The sequence below is a fragment of the Amblyomma americanum genome, chromosome 7 (genome assembly GCF_052857255.1).
Source record: "Amblyomma americanum isolate KBUSLIRL-KWMA chromosome 7, ASM5285725v1, whole genome shotgun sequence".
In the NCBI taxonomy this organism is placed as follows: domain Eukaryota; kingdom Metazoa; phylum Arthropoda; class Arachnida; order Ixodida; family Ixodidae; genus Amblyomma; species Amblyomma americanum.
Window position 1 is genome coordinate 10,184,563 of NC_135503.1, and position 24,048 is coordinate 10,208,610.

Consider the following 24,048-nt stretch of genomic DNA (forward strand, 5'->3'; position numbering starts at 1 on the left):
CCAGGCATCGGATGGGAAGCGACGCGGCCTCGTCTTTTCTCTTGCCGTTGAGCGCGGTCCCCTCTCTCCCGGAATAGCGGCGGCCGTGGGACGGCGCGAGCCTGGCGTGGCTGACGCGTTTCTTCCCGCGCGAGCAAGGACGCGAGAAGGGGGCTCTGCTCCCAGCTAGCTGCCTTTTTACCCCGCTGTTCTGTTGGCTAACTTTGACTCGGGGACGCCGCCGAGCGTGTATCACGTACGGTGCAGGCTGTAAAAAAAAAAAAAAAATGTGGGCAGTGTTTCCTTCCGCTCGAGAGGATGTCTAACTGCCACGGTAATATACAAACCGCATTTCTCTACGTATATTTCTGAAAGCGGAGCCACAATCTGTGAGCAGCCAGAGAGGCGTGCTGCAATCCACTTTCTGCAAAGGGTGCCTCCCACCCTTCCTCTACCGGTAAAGGTGTGTAAAATTTCAAAGGGTTTACAGCTACAGCAGCATGGTAATGGAGTGGTTTTAAATTTTGCGCTCTATATAGCACGTACTACGTGCCTGTATGAGCAGTTTCATGTTCTTCTTCAACGGTCTGAAATTAAACTTGATGTTATAGCTTTTGATCATGCAGTAATGTTTTTTTCGCAGTGACTACCAGTTTTAACCTTCGCAATTAAGGGGCCAGGAAGGACGAAATTATTGAAAGTGAGGCCTTTGACACCCCATTTTCATTGAATGGGCATCGAAGGGAATTAATGCGGTGCTCGTGCTTTATGTGTATATTGAGAAACATATATACTGAGTGGATGTCTTATATTCTGTTTATTTACTCTATTTAAAATAACCACGGCCCGTGCTGACCTAGTCTTCTATTGGCGATTTTCACGAAATCGACGCCACGCTGCGGAGGCCCTGGGAACTTGCCCGAGAAGGGTCGGCGCGCGCGAAACCGTGTTCGCCGGCACATTCAGGCCTCATTGCGGCATGCGTGTATGGCGGTATGGGGCTTTGCATGGATTTAGATGGAATTTCATTTCATTCTGATTCTTTTAGCACTTCAGTTGCCTCATGACTTCGCCGCCGCAAAGCTGGCTGGGATCAGACAGACAGGTGGGAGGAAGGCAAGGGCCGAATAGAATCGGGACGATAAGAATACCTGCCTTACATTCATTGTATCACCCTTCCATTCAGTGCTTAGAAAGAAGCCGAAAGCACGGGGTGCGGCTATTTGTTCCGAGAAGAGAGCGCTCGGGAAAAGGCGACCTCATTTTTCGCGCTTCACACCTATACATACGATTAGAAACTTGTAGTCGCGGTTAATTAGCGCATGGCTAATAAAATGTGAGCACAAAAAGTGCAGGAGAGTGCAACTTCAGCAGTTAAAGCTCCAGCGACTACCACTGGCAAACTTCACCAGCTTACGACAGATTGACACCACTCGTTGGGTCTTGGTTACAACACTTTTTTTTTATTCGCGCGCTGTACGAGCTTTTCAGCGTGGATGTCGTTGATTTTAAATGCTCCCAAAAGCGCGTGTCCACCGTATTATAAATGCCGCTTTCACGCCGGCCGTTTGCTGATGCCAGACATCGATTTCTCCCTTGACTCGTTTATATTTACTCGCACCCTCGAGAAGACTGTTTGGCTCCCGCGAAGTTAATTGACACCGTCGAAGAGCAAGCACTATTTCACCGTAAAATTTTGAAGAAGGTGGTTCTAGCCATGCTGACTCCTGAAGCAGACCTCCGTAACTAACGCCGCCATATTGTACACCTAGGTCAGGGATAGGAAACTTTCATTCCAGGCGTCAGCGCCATTCCCTGCCACAGTGGCTGGAGGAAAGCCAACCAGAGCGTCGTATCGTTGTCATGGTAACGCTATCGAGCTAAAAAAAAAAAGATGATAACAAGGATCTTCGTTTCCGGGTGCCTCAGAAAATTCGGCCATCGCCGCAGCCTGTCGCGCTGCGTCCATGTCTACCATTTATTCATTTTTTTTTTCAACATCATGTCTCCATCAGTAATCAGGTGCGCACAAGTAGTTGAAACCGAAACCAAGTGGAGTTTCTCACCTCTGTCTGGGTCGCAAAAACCGCCACTACAGCCTCTCCTGTTTTTCCCCTTAATTACGCTGCTCTTGCCGGTGTTACCAGTTCACTGAATTTTCATGCGTGCTACGCGTTGCATGAGTATGTTTACGTGCGCGAGGATGGTGCAGCCATATTTCATCCGCTGCGGCCGAGATTGCCCGTTCGCAAGCTTGGGACTGGCCGCCGCCGCTGTGTGCTGCTACGCCTTGCCCATTACGTGCGCGCCGCGCTGGTCAGCATTCATCTGTTCCTCCTCCCCTGCGGAATTTCAGTCCGGAGAGAAGAGGGACGCTAATTGTGGTCGGCTGGCATCTCCGCGCACACATGTGTGTTGTGCGCATTCACTGCAGACTCAAATGAGAGATGGGATGGGGAGAAAAAAAAAAAAAGTCCTCTCAAAGAGGGAGAGCGAGCTTGCCCGATTTCGTGCGGAATCGCCATTCGCGCACCTAAAGAAAAAGGACGAGCAATTTGTGCGGCGTCGTGCGAACAGCAGAGCATGCTACGCGAACTGCCAACGAGTGTTCGGACTCTTTATCTGATACAAGGCCCCGAGGGCGATTACGTTGCGGTGGCTCTGTTTTTGCGATCAGCGAGCGCGCGAATCACTTCCCGTGGTCGGCCTATATATGTAGCTGACGCTGTACCGCGCTCGTACGCGTGTCTACATAGGCTAATCACCCGTAAGGATGAACCGGCTCCTGCCGTGTGTGTGCCGCCCCTCATCCCCCTTTCAATGTTCTGCTCTTCGTACACCGTTCTCGTGCGGCGATGTTCGGCTTTGGCACTCGTGCCAGCGTCTAAAACTGAACACGTGTCTGTGTAGCGTGCGTCGCGCTTTTGGGACATGCGGCCTCCACGCACGCGAAGAAGCGCATATCGATGCAGGCAGAGGCGGTTCTTTTCCACACCGAAGCAGTAGCTGAGCGGGTGCGGACGTTGTCTCTCTCCCTCTCTCAGCCGGCAGGGAGCGCCGGTGGCGATGGCTGGGTAGTCGCCGAGCGTCGAGTAACCAGTCCGGCGGTGGCGCCTCTTCCGCCGGTGGATCAAAAGCGTGGCGGCGAGGGAGAGGAGGTCGCCCGTTTAGTTTCCTTGCCCGAGGGGGTGCCGCGGCAATTGGCGCTGACCGCTACCGACGCTGACCGCTTCTATTAAACTGGAACCCCCCCTCACCCGTTCTGCCGGGCAGCTGGACTCGACTCACTGACCGACGGCTCAGCGTAGTGCGCGCAGTTTTATGTGTCCAGTTGGGGGAACTTCCGTCCGTAGTTGGTTGGGCTGCTTCGCTGGCGCGTCGCTTTGGATGCCCGACAGAAGTGGCCGTTTCGTACGACTCCGTGCAGGTGGCCGTCATTTGGACGCGCGGCCGCCTTTGGCAATGCAAGTTTCCGGCCATTGTCTTTGAAATGTGTTTCTCTTACAGCAAGATGCGCAAGTTGGCACGAAATGCCGGGGCGTTTTCAGAAACAGCCGTTATACCACTTGAAGGAAACTGCGAAGGCCGTTCTATTCACGAAGGGACCTCTCACTGCCCCCTATCCAAGCTTATAGCCCCAGAAACCCCTCTTCTACCCAGGGGTGGATGTGAGGAGGGGGGGGGGGGGAGGAATGAGAATTTGGGAATACCGCATTGCCCGAACCGCCCCCTCCGAGAGTCCGTAAATCTACCGCTGCTGCGGCCGGCGTGCGTAATGGTTCCCCAGATCGGCCTCTTGTCCCGAGCTTGTAGATAGCATAACGACAGGTTGAGGAGGAAAGGAGAGCAGCGTTGAGCGTGACGCAGTTTGTTCCGCACCGAGGACCCGTTGCTCTCCGTGGCTGCCTCTTAAAGCGACGACGAGATGTGCCGACACGCGGCTCTTGGGGCGGTGTCTTGTCTGCGCGCGCATTTTTAACGAGGCGAAATTGGGCGCTCGACTGGGTCGGGGTGGCCCTCCAGGCGTCGCGCGTGGTTGCGTCGCGTTGGGCTGACCGCGGTACGACAGCGGCGTGTGGATATGAGAGACGTCGAGTTCTGGTGCTTGGTGCGTGGCACAGCTGGTACTTTCCGTCGTGGGGAGGACTCGGCGGCGTTAGATGGACACCTAGCGTAACTCGCGGAATCGACGAATAAGCGGAATTTGTTCATTTGCTTTCGCATGCCCGTTTGACTAAGTTGCGAGCTAAACTATAGTAAACAAAGCGTGTACACAGCTAGTGACGTGCATTAGAGGTTATCGTTAAGAGTGAGCTACATGTGTGCGAAAAAGAGAGCGAAACGACGGCCAGGCCTTCATTCGCTCTGACGCAACCCCCAAGCAAGCGAAGCCTGCACGCGACGTGCGCCAGAGCAAACGAAACATTGTGGCGGCAGTGGCGATATGGCCAAGCCGGACACTATTGCGGAGGCGCGCTGTGCTTTGCATGTGGTCGTCTTCATCAACTTCGATCCGTGCGCTATGGATACGAACAAGCCGAGCCGCGAACCGAAGCCGAAGTGGGCGCGCACCTAATTCGCATTTGGCCTAACCGTTTTTTTTTTTTTCCCCGCTTTGCTGTCACCAGGTCAGCACTCGCTCTATATCGGGGCTTGCATAGGCCGGCGCTTTTCGAAATGATCTGGCCGCTTACGCACAGTCACCGCAGCCCGTATTGTGCTGGCGGCACATCACACGAAAGCAAGCCGTACAAATCTAATCTGTCAATAATACTCTGTCGATGTTTCTTCAAGAGTGGGTAGTCCCGTAACCTTGTTCCCTTGTCGCCGCGGTAGCCGAGGGAGGTCTGTGGGGAGGGAGGATAGTACTGCAATTCGAGGCCACTACTCGGTATCACGGCTATCGCACGCCCCGTAAGCAGGTCCACCATCATTACGCTTTATATATACGCTTGCAACCTTCTTGTGCGGATATTTTTTTCTCTCTCTCTTGGTTTCGGTCTACAGACAGCCAGGCGAGAGGCTTTCGAGGCGCTTTAATCTTCAGTCCGGCATCGGCCGCGTGCTCTGCTTGTTGAGTTTGTGTGCGTGCGGGCGGCCGTTCACACGGCTAGTGCGGAGGGACTGCATTCTTTCTTTCTTCGGTGGTGGGCATGAACACTGCGCCCTTCCCCCCCCCCCCCCCCCCCCCCCCCCCCCGCCATTCTTTTACAGAGTCTGAGGAGAGACGAGAAAAAGAATGGCACATAGCAGCAAAAAAGTGGGACGGCGGGAAGGCTTTCTTTAGTCTTCGTACTTTTTTCCCCCCTGTTCTGAAGTGGTGGTGGCTCACGTCAGAGTCGCCCTTTCGTCACACCGCGGCCGGGCTGTTTTGGTCGCGTGGTAGGCAAGGGCCGCGGTCTGTGGCCGCCTGTCGGGCTAGTTGGCTCATAGTTGACTGCGCCGTGAGTCGTCCGGTTTCGCCATCCTTGCTGAACGTTTGGTTTATGGTTTATGGGGGTTTAACGTCCCAAAGCGACTCGGGCTCTAAGGGACGCCGTGGCGAAGGGCTCCGGAAAATTCGACCACCTGGGGTTCTTTAACGTGCACTGACACCGCACAGTACACGGGCCTCTAGCATTTCGCCTCCATCGAAATGCGACCGCCGCGGCCGGGATCGAACCCGCGTCTTTCGGGTCAGCAGCCGAGCCAAACGTCTCGTGGACTGCGGGCAGCGTCCTGTGTAAGCGACTTCTCGATGTTTCAGTGTATGGCCGGCTCCTGAACCAGGATGGCACTTCGGCCTACGCAGGGGAAGGGTTACGAAAGGTAAAAGGAAACAGTGAAGTGCAAGTTACATCCTGCCGAGCAGGCCGGCTTCGTATGCGAAGTCCCACAGGGAGCGAAGTGCGGTACGCTCGTCAGACCCCGGCTGCGGCGGTGACGTCCACTCAAAGTTCTCCGTTCGACGCACGTTTGTGGTGCGGACATTGCTGTTCATACTGGCTCGCGGCCGTAGGAGCAGCTGGAGTTCTTACGCGTGATGCGCGCGAAATTTGACCGGTGCCTGTTCGGCAACCTGCCTAGCGCTGTAGGGGCGAGACCCGCGATGTGGATGCGGGATCCAGGAACGCTTTGAGGCCCCAGATTTCGATGCGCGCTGGAGCATTTGCCGGGCGAACGAAAGCAACCACGTGTACGCGGTACATGTAATCTTACGCGGCCCTCATCAACCGGTGTGGTGTGGCTATCCCTGTCGCGTCTTCGCCACAGGAAGGGCTTTGAAAATTCTTCCCCGAGTGATTTTTTTTCTTCATCTTTCTCCGTTGAGGCTCTTGGGAAAACGGGTCTTACGTGTCTCTCTTTTTTTCGGTGGTTGGTTTCCTCGCGCGAGAAGCCAGCTGTGCGGCGGGATAAATTCTGCATGCCCCGTTTCTTTTCTCCTTGCTCGACGAACTAGACGCTATGGGAAAAAGGCTGCGTGTCGCGACCCTAGGCGGGCGCGTTCTTTCCGCGTGTGTCGTGGCGTGTGTACGGGTGCGAGTCGCCGGCCGGGCTCGCGTCGGCGTGAATAATCGCCCGGTATGCGGTCGGCCGGGCTGGCGAAGCGCGGCGCAGTGGTGGCGTGTCACCTCGTGGTGACCTTGACGCGGGCGAGAAAGTCGTCCGAGGATGACGCGGGCGCAGCAGGTAGGCGCGCGCACGCTCACTTCGGGGAAGAGCCGTCGGGGGCTTTAATGGCGTGCCGATCGCTGCGCCGCCGCTCCTCACCGCGGTCGAGGAGCGCACTAATAGTGCGAGTGAAACTTGCCCCTGTGTGGAGTCCGATATAAAAAAAGAAAAAGTAGTAATAAAGTGCTTGAGGCCCGTTACAGTGCCCCCTTTCTGCGTGTGTGTGTGAGAGGTTTTGGCGCCTTTAAAGTACAACGATCAATTACCAACTAGCCCAACAAGAAGTGCTGTGTCTGATCCGTGGTGGTCTGGCCATTCTTCGTAGCTTCCGTTGCTCTGCTGAAAGGTGGAAACGCAGTCGTTGGTCGCCCTTTGCAAGGTGGTTTTGGCCGATCTCCTCCGTGCTTTGTGTCTGTCCCCCGACCTTGGGGTGACTGCTTGGCATCTTCGAGGTCGAGCACCCGCAGGGGTCTGTCGGCACGTGCCGTACGTGAGGCGCGGAGATCAGCGCGTTTCGTTGAGCTGGTGTGAACAGTGCGCAACCACACCAACGCTGAGCGGTGAAAGTATCGCCACTTCTGCTTTGAACCCGCCGACGGTAGAGTTCGAAAGTTTGGGCGCTTCTAGGCACGGAGTTACAGTGCACCGTTATTTCGCTTCCTGTAGTCGCGGCCGATGCTGGTGGCGCGTTTCACTTCCTGCCGCTTCACTCAGGCTGCTGATATGCCACTTCTATTCGCTAATGAGCATTCATTCATTGTTTGTAGAGAACAATGGTTCGCTACATTCGTCCCAAAGGGAAACTCTGTGCAGTTAAATAGCCATTTTCAAGAGACGTTACGTTTCATTCGTTTCTTGCTTATACATGCTCTTAGTTGTACAGAATCGAAAGTGTTGTGTATTTTCGCTTAATTAGGTTACATGTTAGGGTCGGCTGCCGATGTGTGTCATTAGTCTAAATCGGGCACATGCAGGATTTTGCGAGGTCAGCCGAGCTTGGCTCCGATTGGCAAGCAGCGACACCGGTTGGCGACACATCACGCGTTGCGAATAACTCTCTCGAGTTGGTCTCAGCAGTGTCCGGGTCGGGTGTTCAGAATTTTCCGCGTTGTCTCCTGCCACGGCTATTTAATTAAAGGGACCGACAACTGACCTAGACATGTCTTGAGGTTATGGTGGAAATTGAGATCTTGCCTCATACCCTTAAGAATCGATCACTGCAGCATCGAACAAACGACGAGTTGCAATTTTAATTTGCCATTGAAAATTGCGTTAAAAAAAAAACAAGTGCCGTCTTGCGATGAAACCCTCCCGTTATCAGCGTATCCCACCACGTGCCACGTCTCGGTAAAATGGTGCAGTTGTTGTGGAGTGCACTGCTTGATTTATTTAAGGAGTGTTCATCATATTTTGGTATTGCTTGCGCTCTCTCCAGTGTGCCCTTGTTCTCATCGCATCGTCGATGAAGTGCTTTAGTTTTTTTTACTAGATAGCGACCGTGTTTTGCAATGAAGTGATAACCACGGTCCACTAAATGTTTCGTCGACGAGGCGTACGTCACTGCCGTAACAGCTTTGGGTGTGGAAACTCAAATGGACGTTGCTCTGTGCCAAAACTGTTTATAGTTAGTGTGGCAGGCGAGATTTATATTTTTCGTTAAATTATTTTTGTCGGGGCCGCGTTGCTGTGCTCAGCTGCTGGCTCGAAAGACGCGGGTTCGGTCCCGGTAGCGGCAGTCGCATTTCGATGGAGGCGAAATGCTGGAGGCCCGTGTACTGTGCGATGTCAGTGCACGATAAAGAACCCCAGGTGGTCGAAATTTCCGGAGCCCTTCACTACGGCGGCCCTCATAGCCTGTCTCTAGCTTTGGGACGTTAAACCCCCGTAAACTAAACCACTTTTGCCGGCGCGCAATCGCCATCGAGCTCGCTGGCCATGGTTTCCAGTGATCGAAAAATTCTCAGCAAAAATTCCACAGCGTTTCTAACAAAACTTTGTTGAATCGAGCAGCTTAGATAGAAAGTTCTTTGTTGCGCCGAAAAAAAAAATGGGTGCTTGAAATTCAGTTTCTTTTAAGAAAAAAAAATTGGAGAACGCTTAAGCTTCGCCTTTAAGAGTGGAACGCGACAGCGTGTTGCAGCACTGCCAGGGAATCCACGGAACGCCATCGCCCGTTCGGCGCGACGCCTTGCCCGTTAGGCAAATCGCTCTGCTACGTACGGTGAAACGGACGCGCGGAGCGGCAAACCACGCAGAAGCGCTGCCGAAACGCGCGGGACTCAAGTTGCAGTGGTAGTTCGTCGGCACATCGTTCTCGACAAACCCGATGCCACGAACGCCAGCATAGCTTCCGCGCCGAACGAACGGGCAGCAAGCCCCAAGCTTCGTGGTAGAAGCGCTTTGGATATGCGCTGCGCTGTTCGCCGCTCACCGCGCGATTCCTGCGTGCCCGCATGGCCCCATTGCGCCCGAACGAGACGAGCGGGAGGCGCTGCCGTCGCGCACTATCTGTTGGGGCAGTGGGGTACATTGCGAGGAAGAGGAGGAGGAGGGAGTGGTTTTAGTGGGCGGCGCCTGATGGCGCTACGTGCGCGCTTCTGGGATTTTTCGCTCACGGCCAACGACGCCGACAACACCGGCTTTTCTGCGACACGGGGCCTTTAACGCTGTCGCGTTAAAATGGAGGAGCGCTCAATAAGCCTGCCTGAAAATTTTTACTCCGCGCGGCATCTGCTTTGTCGTGTGCGCTGTGTAAACAGTGTCGCGACTCGCGAGTGACAACGGTCGTCACAAATGAGGCTGTTTGTCATTTTCTCTCGGCACCGCTTTGACAAGCTAATTGTTTGCGGTCGGATACGCTGTCCAGATTGGAGCGACGGTCTTGTTTGTTTACTACGCTTGCCGTATAGGCGCTTCCGCATTCCACGAATTGAGATGCTTTTCTTTGCCGTTTTTTTTTTTTTCATATGAGGGAGAGTAACTGTCAGGGTGCTTCTCGAACACTAGGGAGTTTTGTCTATATCAAACGCGATTTGAGGGTGATCGCTTCAGAGTTTATACCTGCTAGGATTAAACTGCTCTAATGATGTTTATTTTCGCGGCAATGCTGCTAGGAATGCATGCGCTTAGCTAGCCGAAGATTTCCTCTATCGTGTACCGTCATTATTGTTGCGACGTGAGGGTCCGTCGCGCACGGAACAAAATTGTTGGTCCGCTTCAGCCAGAACGAGCTTGTTGATGACCTTCAAATCGCGCTAGACTGTGTATGAGGAAATCCAGGCAGGAGTTCCGTAGTTATCATAACTTGTTGGGTGAGGTGTCCTGTCGCGCAGTGTGCATGCCCCGAATGTCATCTGTAGCGTGGCCAGGTTCCGTCCCCCTCCCCGCCCCCACCAAAGAGAGAGAGAGAGACCGTTTCAGTAAACAATAGTTCGGCAGCTGATCCGAAGTGTTTTCTGTTTCATAGTCGATTCTGACTAGGCACCACAGTGCCGGTGGCCGAGTTTGTGAAGAGCCATGATTAGCGCAGATTCGGCACCGGGGACACGATGTGTTGCTGTTGAGAACTCTTGGCACGGTCGGGGGCGCTTTGCTCGTGAGTCACACAGGCGCCGGGCGTACGCCCGCTTGTCTGGTTGGTTAGCAGTCAGCGTGGGCGGCGCAATGTGTTTATGGTTGTTTAGTCGCCAGAGCAGTCGACGTTTCTCGGTTGCAAAACGTCCCTATTTCTCGCTCGTGTTGCGTTGCCTACCGGCGGTGCACGGCTCTCTCTCTGTCCCGCGCGTGCGCTTCATGGCAGCATGTATGCCTCTTGCAACGGCCGCACGTGATGGGCTGTTGTGTTGTGGCTTCTCTCCTTTTTTTATTTTTTCTATTCTCAATTGCTGCTAACACCCTTGCGGCGGCCCCCCGAACCAGCACGCCTGATAGGGGCAGTCGTGGACGGCACTGCTCTCGAAGAAAGCTCAGAACGTTGTGGCAAGAGGCGTTTGGCCGCTGTTCGCGTTTAGAAACAAACTACGTCGGAATAGCGTCAGTAGAGAGCATGGCGCAGTACGCGCGCCCGTTAGTGCGCCCGCGCTGATTAGTGAAGCTCCGCCCACGTTCACGACCGCGGCACAGATTTCCTCCATGACAAAAAAAGTAGACCATTGTTAAAACTTTTCTTGTTACCCAAACAAAGAACTAATCACAAGAAAAAAAATTGTAAGAGCTAGAATTTTGATACCTGGCTTCTTTAATATAGTCAAACATTAAAAAGCTGATTTCGTTTACTGTTGTGATTGGCTAGCGGAGTAATGCAGGACGCCGCGGACCGCGTCCGAGTGTTCGCAACTGCTGTTTCTTTTTTTTAAGTTGTATCCTACTATAGCTGACTTCAGAGTGTATCGAAATTTGAAAATGCAGATCACAAAGGAATCGTTCTTTGATAACTCAAGAGGCAATGCCCTGCTCTTTGAAGCTAGATCAGGGTGTCTTAGAACGCGATCGAAGCTAGAAAAAAAAAACCAGAAAATGACTGATGTGCAGTGTGTGGTATGTCTGCAGAAACAATTGAACATCTTATACTCGAAACTGGTAGTATCCATCCGGGGGTCGATGCAGGCACAGCCACTCTCCCTGAGGCCCTAGAGTTTAGAGATAGCAATGGTCATGTGAATTAATCTGCGGTAGAAGCTAGCAAAAAGCGATTGAAAGATTGGTGGCTCAAAAGCAGAGAGGTGGCATAAGGCTTGGGCCGAATTTAAAAATGTATTTAAAGCAAATGGCGAATTTATAGACCGAGTTATAACGTCATTAAATAAATAGTAAAAAGCCGAGCACAATGGCAACTGCCACCATCCCGCTTCAAAGGGGACGCTCCTATCTTCCACCCACCCATTAAGGCAAGTCACTGGTTTAGTCAAGAGCCTACGGTCAAACATTAAGAATCGGGTTTCGTTTCTTGTGGTTGGCCAGTGCTCTAAAGCAGGAAGCCGCGGACTTGACCCAGTGTTAACTACAGTGTTTATTTTTAAAGTTTTATCTCACTATAATGAAAAGTCTCGTGCAACGCTGCGTACCAAACAAAGCTAAATCGGCCTTGGTGTTTGCAAGCTGTTTATTGCGGCGTACGAGCCGCTGCTCTGACCTCGCCCTCTGCATCCTGCGTAGTGCCGCTGCTAATGATTGATGCACCCATTGGTCGTTAGTTAGGGGCCCTGTCAGGACCTTGGCCAACCTCTTTCGCGCGCGCCTTCCCTGCTGTGTGCACGCTCTGCGAATGAAAAAGAAAACGCGGGTCTTCCGTTCTTCGATCGAACGCTGTGGCCGGCGGTAAAAGTTGTGTGGAGGTCTGCCACAACACCATAGCGTGTTCTAGCATGACGAAGACACACGGACTGCTGCGCAGATGCCACTACGCGTGCGCCGAAGCCAGCCGGTTCTTGCCTGTGCTAGTAGTATGCCTCCGCTCTTGCTAAAACTGTTTGCTGAAGCGCACCACCACGAGCCAGCGGTCGCGCAGCTGGCGACGACATCCGCGTCCTTCCCGGCGTGCACGTCGTATCCGGTGTCACGCCAGGTCTTGATGAGAAGAGGACATGTTTTTTTCCTTTTCTCTTTTTGCGGAGCCTAAAAGCAGGGCCAGGCATGTGCGGGGGAGGGGATGGTGGAAGGAAGTTTCCAAACAAGGAGCCCGAGCCGCTGCCTTCCTCGCGACGCCGGGCCGGCGGCACGAGTGAAGGATGACGCGGCCCGCACGCGACTGGCGGGCGGTCGCCCTCCCGCCACCGCCTTCGCGCCAAGAGCTTTATTTTTCCCTTCCGCAGCAGAGCCGCCCGAAGACAGCCAGTCTTGCGCGCCGAGCGTCTTCTCGCCTGCAGAACCCTTCGGCTCGCGCAGTGCGTCGCGAAGGTCGTTGAACGACCGGGGCTGACAAGAATGCGCCGCCGCTGTGTCGGGCTGCTCGGCCATCGGCTCTGCAGCGAGCGAGGCCTGCGCGGCAGCTGTTGGCGAGAGGCCACGATTAGCGCCGCTGCCGTAGTCGTCCACCGGCGAGAAGTTGCCACGCCTGAGGCAGCGGCGGCGTTAGGTTTTGTTCGACGCCTGCGAAGCGCGCCCGGCGACGAGAGCCTATGCCGCGGTGATAGGCGCGGCTATTATTGCCCCCGGCTCCAGAGTGGCAACTTTCTAGCTCCCCTGGCGCATCGCTTTTGTTCTGTTGCTTAACTTGAGTGTTTATTTTATTAATGCACACATTGTTTGGCTATGGGTGCGTTCCAATTCTCTATTCGTCTAGGAAGCCGTCTACATGTTCATAAATTCTAACTTGTCTACTGCTCACTCCACCTAGCGGCATAAAAACGTAACTAATGCTTAAAGACAGTTATACTAAAATTTTTATTAAACTTAGCAATAATAATCACTAAAGACGTGTTTTCCACAGTTTGCACATTTTTTACTGCAATAATTTTGCGCGTAAATCAGACTGGTGGCAGCGCCTATCAGTTAGTCTACTTGTAGCAGATCTCCGAAGACGACGCTAAAGACACATGCCATTATTCTTTTATTATTGATGTTAAACTGTACATGCTCCTGGAACGTGCTCTTCCAGGCGATCCTGTAAACATAAAAAATAATACGAAAGACTGTAAGCACAAAATTAATATGAGCGAAAGGTGATATGGCTATTGTACACTGCAACAGAAAAACACATGCGTGCAATTAAACCTGCTGTCTACCATACGTGGTACTTGGCGATGGCGAGAAACCTAAATACAGCAGCGAGCTTTAATCCTGGAAACCCTAAAATAATTCGCAACATTGCAGCACCGTTGGGTGTGTTTGTTCCGAGACTGTAGAGGTAAAAAAGAATGTGCATGAAAGAGTTTGTGCAGCTAATCCGGCAACAGAAAAACACATTTGTATGCCGTTACGCCAGCCACCTTGACACACGGCAAGGAACCCAACGACAGTGATCCATGAAATCAAGGCACTAAGAGCCATCATCGTGAGGTTATAAACAGACCATGTAAAAAGACCTACAGCGTCAGCTGCTGTAGCAAAGCTTTCAACCGCACGGTTTTCTCCTACGTGATCACATATATACACTGCTAGGAATCACACATCCACGAAGACTGCTCAATTAGCCACTAGTTTGTGTATCAATTAACTTGACAGAATCACTCACATTTGAAAGACGATGCCTATCCATACTTCGACTTCAGTCCATCGCCCGAGCGTGACGCGCTCATCCACGTAATACACGAGCTCCGCCATCTTTAGACAAGAGGTTAGCCTGCATCGATTTTGACTTCGGTGAAGCAGTCATCTTAGACAGCTTCGTGAGTATAGTGAACTAGAATACTGGTATTCCAGTTCACTATATTCGTGAGAAATGGAACGCGTCCCAAGCTTGCGGCTGTCCGGCTAGACGTTTAAGTAGCCGTCTACTCGGAGGTATTGGAACGCACCATATGTAGGCGGTTTCAGCGTGGACTAGATAGTCTCGGTCATGTAACGGAGGAAAAAGAACGGTGCCGTCGGATAGAGCATCGAAAGAGGATGTGCAAGTGACATGTTAAGGTGGGTTAATTAGGTAATTAATTGGAGCCAAAAATGTCGAAATGGTGGATGGGGCCGGCGCAAAAGGGGCGCCAAATTTGAAAACACCGTAAGTGGGCGGAGCGAAAGCGTGGCGCCAAATTTGAAAAACTGCAACTGTGGACGGAGCGAAGCGTGGCGACAAGTTTGAAAACTCAAAATGGGCAATGATGGAACTTGATTAACTTAGGCAAAGAGGGGCGAGGTGGCGTCACTGCTTACGCATTCCTCTAATGCAGGTGCTGCAGTGATCTCATAATTTTTTGTTTAACGTGCAGTAAAAACTACATGATTCTACTTTGGTTTCTGCATAGACAGCGCTGAGCTCGTTTGCTTGGGGAACCTTTGGGAAAACTCTGAAGAGGACGCTGGGCAGTGTTGCGATGACTTTTTCCTAAGCCCAGCAGCAAGTTTTACTTGCTTTGAGGTCTTTCGGTACCAAGGACTGTTCAAGAGAAAGAATGCAGGCAACACAAATGGATTCATGATGTTCATGAAAATAGCATAATGTGGTACTCTCTCTCTTTTGCAGAAATCAAGTTTTTTGAGGTTCTCTACTTTTAGGAAAATGCTTTTATGCCAGTGATACTTGGGGCTGTGTAGCTGTAAGAGACTCTTTTTTTGTCAGGCAGACAACTCACTGGCTTTTTCCACGTTTTTTTTTTGTTTCAGATTCAAATCACATAACGAAAAAGTCAGCATGTAACACACCAATGGCACAAAAGTCACCAAAACAAGGTAAGGATTATGTCAGTATGTACATCTTCCAGCATCACATCATACCTAATTGTAATTTGTGAGCTGTTTGCAGATCATTTGTGAAGAATTCAAGAAAGGCCATATTTTTGATTAATTCTTTTAGTATGATGCCTCTTAAGGACCCGATGGATGGTAGTGGTCAGTGAGGACAAGCTTGAAAACCAGTGAACTAATGGGCTTATGACTGCTACTCACCTTGTTCGGTTTGGAACTTTCCCTTTGCTTATTTTCTTTTATGCAGGTGGTTGTGTTTAGCTCTTATGCCCGGTGAAAATATTAGAGTAGAAGTCTTGGCCAAGAAAATACTGTCACTGCCCACGTGTGGAACCTGTGGTTAATGGCAGCCAGCTTGTAATTTCTACTAGTATTGGCTGTAATCCTCGATTGTAGCAACTGAGTAATGTGAGATTATAGGAAATGTGTAGTTGCCATTTCTAGAAACTGAACTGCTCGAGCAGTGGAAAAATGATAAATTATCACTAACCTGATTGCAGCCACAGAGCTGCAAAGAAACTTTGTGCCTTTTCTCTCCTTTTTTTTTTTTGTAAGGCTGCATAGCTTTCCTTTGTTACTCTAGGGCTGTGCTCAGGCAGGTGTTAATTATAATTATGGCCTTGCTTGAAATTTTTCCACCTTGGTGAATTCTTTTAACCCCATGGAACATTATTGTGGACCCATGTTGTCACGGAAGATACATTGTCATCTACATCCCAGTTTTGGAATAAAAGTGATTCATGAGCATGTTGAGCATTGTTCTTCGCTGGTATGTAGGTAACTGCTGCCTGGGTAACCCAGTGCTGTATTGCCTGCACTCCTTCTATGCTTCGTGAACATTAGCTTGGAGGCTTACCGCAGTTCCTGCTCTCGCCACTGTCAGCTTCTTTGCCTTTAGCACAGGAAGGATGAGAGTGAGCCTAGCAAAGGGGAGGATGGAATGTGACAGCAGGAAAGGTGTCATTATGCTTCGCCATTGACCTCTCTGCACCAGTGTTGGTTAGAGAGGGCATGGGAATGAAGAGGCGCGGGACAGCGTCATTCAAGGTGGTTCTTGTGGGGTGTCCAGACATGTACTGGTTTGCGTACGCCGCGGACCCTCCGGCGGAGCGACACAGGCGGGGTCTCTGGGCCCAGCAGGTAGACGAACTAGCAAGTCCCGAGCAGGAGCTCGACGGTGCGACAAGTGCGCAGAAAGAGTCCCCCTGCTCCCCTCTAGGTATGTCGGTGTGCTGGCCCCTCCCCTCTCCCCCGCCCAGTGTGCCCCCGTGAGCCTCCCCTCCCATGCAAGAGCATGCTGGCTGACCCCGATTGGCTGGATGGAGCACGACTTGTTGTAAACTGGCACGGACTGGTCTCGTGGCTGCGCTGCGTTCATGGGCAGACACCTGGTGTCGCATTTCACAGCTGTGTGAAGCCAAACTGACGGCTTGGATTTCAAAGCGATCAGCAGTGTGCTACTAGGGAACAAGCGTTTAAGGCCCTGCCTGTCAAACGCATAGTACTGTCATGCAGTAGTGTACAGCCGCCCAAATATTTAACTAACGTGCGCAACAGTCATCTTTTCTGGGCTGCTGCGCGTTATAAACAAAGGAGGTAGCCTGTGAAAACATCAAATGTAAACAGAGAATCACCAAGCCCTTGCCTAATGTTGACCTTTCTCCGTCTTTGATCCACTCTAAGGTGCAGGGGTGCCGAAAACAGGATCATCGCGCATGCTAGCTAAAGATTTGGACGGCTGTACATACTCGCTTTCATGCAGATCTAAGCTTGTGTAATGCAAAAGAAAAGTATTAGCATATCAAGGTTGACCTTACAGAAGCAAGCTCAACACCCACAAGGTAATCAGCTCTGATTAATGGGCTGTTCTCCCATTGTTCTTGAAGTCACAGCGCGGCAGTTGCATGTTAAAGGAATGAGCTTGCAGTAGAGTCGTCCTCTTCAGCCTATGCTGTTAAAAGAATTTCAGTTCTTTCCCACAATGCAGACACATTAACCGTTGATCTAGTGCATGATGGCCTCAGTTTCCTAGGTGCCGTAAAACCCAACACAACACAACACAATCTTCTGCCTATGAAAGACAACATACTTGTGGCTGGCTGTGAAAAATTCAAAAAAATAATAATAATAAAAAGTCACTCTCAGGCTTCATACCAAACATGTGCCATAGATCTGTGGCATTGGCTGCTTTACTGTCACATAAGGAGCTTCTGTTTATTGTGTCATCGTCGTCATCATCAATGCATTGCTCATAGAGGAAATCAAATTTAAGAATTTAGGTGCTAAAGAATCGGGCAGTGCAACACAGTTATCTTCAGAACCTAACAAGCTTTGAGATCACCTTGATAATAGTTTAATTGGCCCTCTTTATTCCATCTTGTTCAGAAAGGTGCAAAGAAGTCCAGAAATTGGGTCAGAAATAGTAATAGGAGCTTAGTTTCATCTTGTGCTACATAAAAAATAACTAGCTGGTGAGCCTGTAGCGCCCCGGTCCGTGCGCCCAGCACGTGCTGGTGAGAACGCTCCGTCCTTTTCGGTATCAGGCGCACTGCCGGCCGCGCAGGGCGCTACAAGCCCTCTGGCTTCATATCATGCAGAAAGATTGGTTTTCTCGTTTGGCATTAGAGGTAGCTTACTGCATTACAAACCTAGCTTTTTTTTTTTTCGTGAAGGTGATCGGCCCAAAAATACTATGCTGCTTGAATATTCTTGTTATGTTATCAGTGTGCCAAAGCGAAAGCTGTATTTCTGTGGCATGCATGTATTGTGCCTCTGTGCATATGTGTTCTTCCCTCGGTGATATTGCATGGAAACCTTCGTTTGGGGCCTTATTTCATGTTTTGGAAGATGAAATATGTGGTAGTATAGTTGAACTTGCTTGATATTGCCATTAGTACATTAATGCATGTCTCCCATGTACCCCTGTGGTACCCAGTTTTCAGGGCAACGTGGTGTAGCCAGTAGTGCGATGCCATACAGAAACAGCTGCTGGAAGGAGTAATGTAATGCAGAAAAAGGAAGAATTTTCTGCTCATTGTGGTTTGGCATGCATGGGCATTGTTATAACAACGCAAAACATAGATACCTCTCAGGTAACATTTTTACTGTGTGCCTCAGGTCAGAAAATGTAGTACATCAAGCATAAGCTTGTGGCAAAATACAGCGCGCAGTGTGTGCCACTATTGTCATAAGTGTTGAGTCAAGTGTCATTTGATGTGCACATTGCCATTTGCCTGCCTGTTGTGACCTGCATTTTGTGTGCTGCTTGCTGTGCTTTCTTTGCTCTTTGTTTGTGTCGAAAATGCGCTGCTTTGTTTTGTTCTGTACTGTGCAAGTTGCACCTGCACTTCTGTCTGCACCTTTCTACTTGAGCATCTTTTTGAACTGTGTCTAGCCTAACAATGAATGATTCAGTTATTGTTTCTTGTCTTTGTGTATCATATGTTGCCGTTGTTGATTGTTTGAAGCTGTACCCTTTGAGTCAAGATTCCCATATAGGTTCCCTTTTTACAAGGAAGATTGCATTTTACAGGAAGTTGCAGATAGAAAGTGCAAAAATTTTGACTGGCGTCTCTAATATGTAGTCATTCATGGATGACTAAATTAAAGAGCATATCAAAATGGTCCATGCTGAAAGCTTCTAAACTATTCACAAGGACAAAGCAGAAAACTTTTAAGTTTATTTCGACATTGTGTACATGTTTGAAAATGCCATGAAGAAAAAGTTACATACAGCAGGACCTTCGCTGTTGCCATGAGCACTCTTTGCTGAGTGTTTTAAACTTATTGGTAGCCACGTTATTACAAAAGGCTTTGAAAATGTGAAAGTTGAGGAATTTGTGCTAGCCCTGAATTATGTTTCGTTTATTTGTGGAATGCTTAACCTTTAAACCGTATCCTATTCTCTTCACCTGATCGGCTCTTTCCACACATTTAGACCTCTTTGCTTAAGTAAAGCTGCATTGAGGCTGTCAAGCTGCTTTTTTTGTTTGATTGTACTGCTTCTGTTGAAGTGTTAATTGTGCTTCACATTTCTATACTCTTTTTTATCTTTTGCTCTTGTCTTCGTGTACCTTTTGTTATTTGAAACCTTCAGCGTCACTGTCTGCTTTCGTGTTTGGCACCATATTTTTTGTGCACTTTAAGTGCATGGTGTGCTTGGCTGTTTTTCAAACAGCTGAAATTCGAAAGCTTTTTTTGCAAGCTTCTTTTTCTTTTTTTGTTTCCTCCCTCCTGTTTTCCTGCACCAGACACTTACTGGTTTGCTCACGCTGGCGGAGACGCACCCAGTGAGGATGGCGCCGAACGTAGGTTATCCCCAGGTAAAAAAAAAACAATGGAAAATGCTGTGGTCTTACATGTTGAAGAGCGCCAAGTTTTAAAAACTGTTGGCCTCTTTCACTGTTGACGTTAGGTGCAAGGCATGAAATGCACTCTCTCCTTGTGTGACATTTCTTAAATACAAATTCGACAAATAGCAATGCTGTTTGCTGTTTAGGGTCACCGGTAAAAGTGAGTGATATTGGTGAGCACTAAGATGCGTATCATGGAGCACATTTAGCAGATTTAATTTTATCACACCTACTGCATCATTTTGATAGCAAACATGTTCATGCCTTAAACAGCATTCATGACTGCTTTTTGACTAAGCTGCCCTTGCAACTCAACCATCGTCATCAGTTATTCAGCCATCGTCATCATCATTCGTCTCAGAACACTGCGACGTTCACTCTCGCTAGCGCATAATCGGCTGCCACTGTTGTTACTGGCCTCTTTGAAAAGATGGCTTGTGATAGTTTGCATGCATTGTGGCCGCGAAACCTTGGTGCTGATCAGTGTAGTTATCTGTATTTGCCTGATTTCAAGCAAAGGGTAATTGCTAACTGATGTGTTAAATCGCCTACAGCAGGTGGGCTTTGCAAATTTTAGGGAAGCTAGGTTTTCAAATTGTTTTTTTTTGCCAGGTAATGGGGCATATCAAGGACTTACATCGATGTTAACGTGAAACCAGTTTTGGCATAGGCAGATGAGTTCCAAAAGAGGTTTGAACCCAAGGTTTGATGTTTGTTCTGAATGAATGTTGTAATTGTGAGTGCCAAGAGTGTTCAATGTTTAAAAACATCATTTGCTTTAGTGCCGAGTAATTGAAAGGCAGCACTTTTCATGGGTCCTGTGCATCCTTCGCTGTTGTGCATTGTGACATCATTTGAGAGGGTTTAGGCTAGTGATGGCTATTCTTTTATGTTTGTACTGTGCGGAGCTCTTAGTGAGCTTGCTTAGGTTCAAGATAGTGTGCTGGGAAGATACTAAAGATTCAGCATAGTGTACATCCAGTAAAGTGATTTTTCACCTTCTTGTGACTGGCTCCTTGAATCAGCTGACATGCACAGTAGGTTCACAGTACGCTTAACTGCATTTAAATCACTAAACAGCCACTAATAGCCGGTAATAGAACGTGTTATGTATACCCACAGGCAGAAGTTTATAGAATGCGATATTGACAGAAAAACTGTTTCGTCACCATCCTTGCATGCAGCGTGGAATTTCAAGCAAATGTGCAGTCTAATTATGACTGTGCTAATTACAAAATGCAAAATTAAATCTCAAACAATGCTAGTGGGCAAAGAATGTTTTTTTTTTTCCAAAGCCATGTCTCAAACTTTTCAAAGGAGGTGTACATATCTGGAGAAAGAATGTTACTTTATATGATTGGAAATAATCATTACTCTTAGTGGATAAAGTATACTGTTGATTGGATTTTTACACAGGGTTTCTTAGAGTTCTGTTTGCATTTTTAACCCATATGTGCCTAGCATCTGACAAGTAATGATGATTGCATGCATATGTGATTAGGTCTTACATGTATGATAGAAAATAATCATTACCCTTAGTGAATAAAGTATACTGTCGATTGGGTTGTTACACGGCGTTTCCTAGAGTTCTGGTGCATTTTTAACCAATAAATGCCTAGCGTCCTACATGTAGGGCACCACATTTTGCGCAGTAGCTCTAAAATTTTATTGTATAAAACCTTGTGCCCGCTAGAATAGGCCCAAAAGGGTCTAAACTTTTCCTCTGCAAGAGTTGTGTTGTGTTCATTCAGTTTTGTGTGTTCAGGAAGACCCGCCAGTCTCCTCTGGATGCCATTTTTGAAATTTGACCCGATCGACTACATTGTAATTCTGCAAGAAAAACAAATAATTTTTGCACGTTGTCTTTTGCGCACAGACTTTTTGTTTTCTTCAGAGAGGAAGCAGGAATCTTGTGGTTCACATCTACACATTCAAGCTGATGTGCTTAGCTGTGCTGCAGTAAACTTTTTCTCTGTTGTCATCTTGCGTGCAGCATTGTCTGGCTTATTAAAGGGTCTCATTTACTGTGCTGATTGGCCACGAAATTGTTGCACAGTGTGTAGCTCAGCTGCAAACTGTGGCCTTGCAGACCAAAGAGAGTATGTAGCTCAGCTGCGAATTGTGGCCTTGCAGATCGAAGCCAGTTGGGTGACAGCGAGTCTGGGAGTGAATCGCCCCAGCACCCACAGCTCTCTCAACTGTCGCGAGAGGAGCGACTGCGGCTGGTCAAGGAGCGACAGGAGGAGCAGCGTGCACGGCGTCTGCATGAGCTGGAACAGCAGGCTCACGCGGCACAGCAGTACCGCGAGCATATGGAGGAAGAGCGTCGCAGACGTATTGAGGAGATGAGGCACAGAGACCAGGAGCGCCGGCTACAGGTTGAGGAGCGCAAGAGGCTCATATGGGAGGCTGATCACGTAAGCAGCTTTTAGTTGGAGCAGGGGTGATGAGGACAAAGAGGGGAGCAGGGGTATTTCTCGCTGAGAAATGGGGGTTACAACTGTCGCCCCTCTCCCCACGAAAGAAATTTTGCCTAGGAAACTATGTTGAACCCCATTTTTTGGACAAAAATAGTCCATGAAATGCTTAGTTCGATTGGGGCTGCCTCCTCCAAGAGTGGCCCTTGAATCCGCCCCGAGTGGTTGCTGCATTTGAGGGCTTTGCTTGGGATAATCTGAAAAGCAGTGCCAAAGTTGAGATTCACAGAAGTAATGAGGCCGGAAGACAGCAAAAGGAATGTCACTATTTTGCACAAATTTTTAGCAGACACTGAGCAAGTCTGCTCAGACTCTGGCGTTTGGCTCGATTGGACCTATGACTTGCTCACATGCTAGAATGTAGATGCTGATTCTGGATTTGTTGGTGAGGCTATATTCTGTCATGTTGCTTCTGTGCCTCATTTTGGTGTGACCTGGTTTGTTTGTGAAGGCAAATTTTACCACTTGTGTAAATTGACTGGCCAGGATGGATCTTATGAAAGGTAAAAGGGTATGCACTACACTTCCACGCCAGACTGGTCGGAGTAATGGAAATTGGCTCAGGAGGCATGGAAGATATACGCAAGCTGCTAGCATTCTTGTCCTCTTGGTTTTGCACCCACCTAACCAGCCACTGGGTCTCTGATGTAGGTGGTGTTGCTCCCAGAGCATGGCACGGAGCGGTTCACTGAATGTCTCTCTTGCCTAGGAACGAAAGGAAGCCATGCTGAAGCGGAATATGGAACGAGAGAACAAGATAGATCAGCGGCGCAACACCAACCGCATGAGCATGAGCTTTGCCTTTGGCAGCTCCACGCCCAGGACTTTTGACCTGGATCTAGCCACCATGAGCTCGGCCGGTGCGCCCGTGCTCATGTCTGCAGCACCCCAGAGGAAATCGGAAGAGCGGGACTTTGAGAGCAGTCGCAAGAGAGCAGCTTCAGCCTACAATTTGTGCCAAGCAGCAGGTAATGTCGTTTTCACATCCCTACACTGTGATTGAACGCAGAATTCACAATCATTACCAGACGAGTTTCTGAAAGCTAGCTTCTGTACTGTGCTTTTCTGTATTGCCATCTTGTCTAACTTTTTTCTGACGTTCTCCCTCTCTGCATTGAAGCCACTTCCACGCGCACAAAAAAAGTCACGCTTTGTACTTCATCATCAGATACTTGTCTGTGATAGTCACAGCAAGGTTGTGACTGCCACAGCTGTGTCAAGTCAAGTTGGTAAAACAAAACAGTAGATCTGAATTTTCTTTGGTGCAGTCCCATTGTGCCGCCATGATTGTGCATTTCAGTTTGTCACATTTTTAATGGTAAACTACTGACTTGACAAGTGCAACATGCACAGTCTCCAGATATGCACTGCACATTTAAATAGCTTTGGCCTCTTTTGGGACTTCACCTACCTTTGATTGTCATCACTCCTTCTTAACACATGGAAATGATATTAAAAGGCTGCATTATCAGTTAGTACAAAAATAGTTGGTCAACACAGCAGTACATACAGTAACAAAATGCACAGATGTATAAAATGTGCCATGTTTACTAATATGGTCGCAAAGTTATATAAAATTTTTGCATATAGAGTCCTGAATTAAATGCGAGGTAGACAGAACCATTTTCTTTGTCTTTTGCAAGCCATAATTTTGTATCATTGAAAAGCCAAGATTTATCTGATGTTTTCGTCACAGAGAGATGCATGAGAATCTGTCACTGAAAGTGTTCACTGTACTTTTGCTTCCCCTATTCACAGTATTGCTACGAAAACATTTTTATTATCCTAGATCTGAATGCCTGAAGAGGGCCTAGATTCAATATATTTGAGAGCTAAAGTATGAGCAAAGAGCCTAGCACTTGCCAGGGATGGCACAAGAATTTGTTTTAAACATGAAGTAGGTAGCTTTTACTGCGCTCAGTTTAATGGTACTACTCTTGTTCTGGTAAAATAAATGTGTGTTATCAGCTTTGACTTGAGTTTCTCTTCTGTGCTTCAAGGTAACATTATCTTGCCATTTGTGTTGTTTATTTTATGAGGGACTTGCTTATTTCCTGCTTATTGACAGCAGATCGCCAAGGTTTTTATTGTTATTCGATCATTTGCTCAGAGCACACTGAGAAACTTACAATGGCCTGTATATAATTTTATTCTCTTCTCACTGCTTGTTCACTCCTGTGTAGACCAGTGTCCAACAAGGTGAGCGGGGGAAAAGTGGTTCCACAAGGTGTTGAGGTGGGCCGGGGCTTCTC

The 24,048-nt window shown here is 49.1% G+C and overlaps 1 protein-coding gene across 50 annotated transcripts in view; it reads left to right on the forward strand.

Annotated features, from left to right (window-relative positions):
* Positions 1-24,048, forward strand: part of LOC144098425 (uncharacterized) — an 88,875-nt gene that overhangs the window by 39,976 nt on the left and 24,851 nt on the right. For 19 of the 50 annotated variants that reach the window (XM_077631056.1, XM_077631058.1, XM_077631075.1 and 16 more), the window contains exons 2-5: positions 14,887-14,952; positions 19,218-19,289; positions 21,453-21,736; positions 22,506-22,764. In XM_077631056.1, the coding sequence (XP_077487182.1) occupies positions 14,887-14,952; positions 19,218-19,289; positions 21,453-21,736; positions 22,506-22,764 (681 nt within the window). Of the gene's footprint in view, positions 1-14,886; positions 14,953-16,036; positions 16,187-19,217; positions 19,290-21,452; positions 21,737-22,505; positions 22,765-24,048 lie in introns of all 50 variants that reach the window. The other 31 variants (XM_077631041.1, XM_077631043.1, XM_077631045.1 and 28 more) reach the window with 3 other exon arrangements.